Source organism: Sinocyclocheilus grahami, unplaced genomic scaffold, assembly GCF_001515645.1.
Source record: "Sinocyclocheilus grahami isolate Dianchi unplaced genomic scaffold, SAMN03320097.WGS_v1.1 scaffold17280.1, whole genome shotgun sequence".
Lineage (NCBI taxonomy): Eukaryota > Metazoa > Chordata > Actinopteri > Cypriniformes > Cyprinidae > Sinocyclocheilus > Sinocyclocheilus grahami.
Window position 1 is genome coordinate 1,349 of NW_015516534.1, and position 1,467 is coordinate 2,815.

The window sequence follows — 1,467 nt, forward strand, 5'->3', positions numbered from 1 at the left end:
CTTTTCTTCTCAGAATTGTGAGTTTATTGAAACAAGCTTCCATACTTTGTGGATTAAACTGCTTCATTCACAAATATCTACAAACACATCAAACGGATTAAACAAGAACATTTAAGGCACAGTATGGTAGTTTTCGCAAGAGACAAGCAATATGTGAATTCGCTGTCCCTTTTGATCTGTGGTGTTGCAGAATCCAGAAGTACAAAAAAAGTACCTAAAAATTCAAAAACATTGACCATTGATATTCTGGTTCGTATAACTGATCTATAAGGCCGCTGGAAACCAGTTACTTCCTTTGTTTCCACAGCAAGTGTTCAGTTGTTATTTTCCCCTCACGTGAGCCCTGGTGAGAGGCCCATGGTGTCCAGTACCTATAGTGTCTGAAATCCATCGCTGTGAAACCTCCCCTCCTCTAACCCTCTCTTTCCCCTTTTCTCTCTCTTTCTCCTTGGTCTCGTCTTCCCTGTGGCTCTGTGGCTGTAGACCATCCCACGTCCTGTTCTGCTCTCTGGTTTCAGCTTGACACAGAGCCAACATAGGACACACAGAGTCCTCCTCTTCGTCATCACTGTCCTCCTCCTCATCCTCCTCCAGCAGCTGTGGAAATCGAACTGAAGATGGTGATGAAGAAGAAGGGTGAGAGTTGGAGTATACGTCCCGTTCGTACACAGACAGGGGGAGCTGAAGGTAACGGCCGGCTGCGTATAAGCAGCAGCAGGCTGGGACACACTCTGGGCCTTTCCTCCTCAGCAGACGTAGGCGTTTGCGGTACGGCCCAGGTGGCATAATGCAGGGCTGCAGGACTGGAGGAGGAAGTGGGGTATTTGTGCCAGGGGTTTGGAGGGGACAAGGTGTTGCTGTGGGACCCGATGGGAAGCACCAGTCGCTCTGGAGGAGGATTTCATTTCTGAGGCGACGGAGAAGGTTGTTGATGAGCACGGAGCGCCGTAAGAAGGACTCTGGGTCATCCATGAAACGCAGTTTCGAGAGAGAGAGACTGAGAATGTGAGCACGCTCCTCCAGGACGGGTGACACCTGCTGGCCCGGAAGACAAATTGAGAATTCATAAGTGAGGTAAGGTCAGCTGTCAAGTTAATCTGTATGATTCATAATGTGTTGTGAGGATCGAATCAAGGTGCAGGATGTTAAAAGGTGAAATGCTTTGTTTTGTTCGCAGAGGTATGTAGTGTCATAAAGTGATAAACAGTAAATTAGGGAAACAAAAACTATTAGAAGATAAAAACTAAGTGAAAAAATATTTCAGTTTAATAAAATGGGAATAGAAATGAAAACAGAATTGAAACGGAAAAAAATGAAAATCAATGTACACTATAACAACAGAAATTAAATTAAAATTACTAATAAAATGACTTTAGCTTTTGTATTTTTATACAAATTTTCAAATGAAGTCAAAACTAAATTTTAAAGTAAAAAAATAATATATATAAACAAATATATGAAAAAAAA

At 42.6% G+C, this 1,467-nt stretch overlaps 1 protein-coding gene across 1 annotated transcript; it reads right to left on the minus strand.

Moving 5' to 3' along the window:
* Positions 1-6: 6 nt before the first annotated feature.
* On the minus strand, positions 7-1,077 carry LOC107579429 (SERTA domain-containing protein 4-like; the record flags this gene model as incomplete). Its single annotated transcript, XM_016265263.1, has 1 exon — positions 7-1,077. A coding segment is annotated over one exon (756 nt), but the record flags the coding sequence as incomplete, so codon positions are not given.
* Positions 1,078-1,467: the final 390 nt, after the last annotated feature.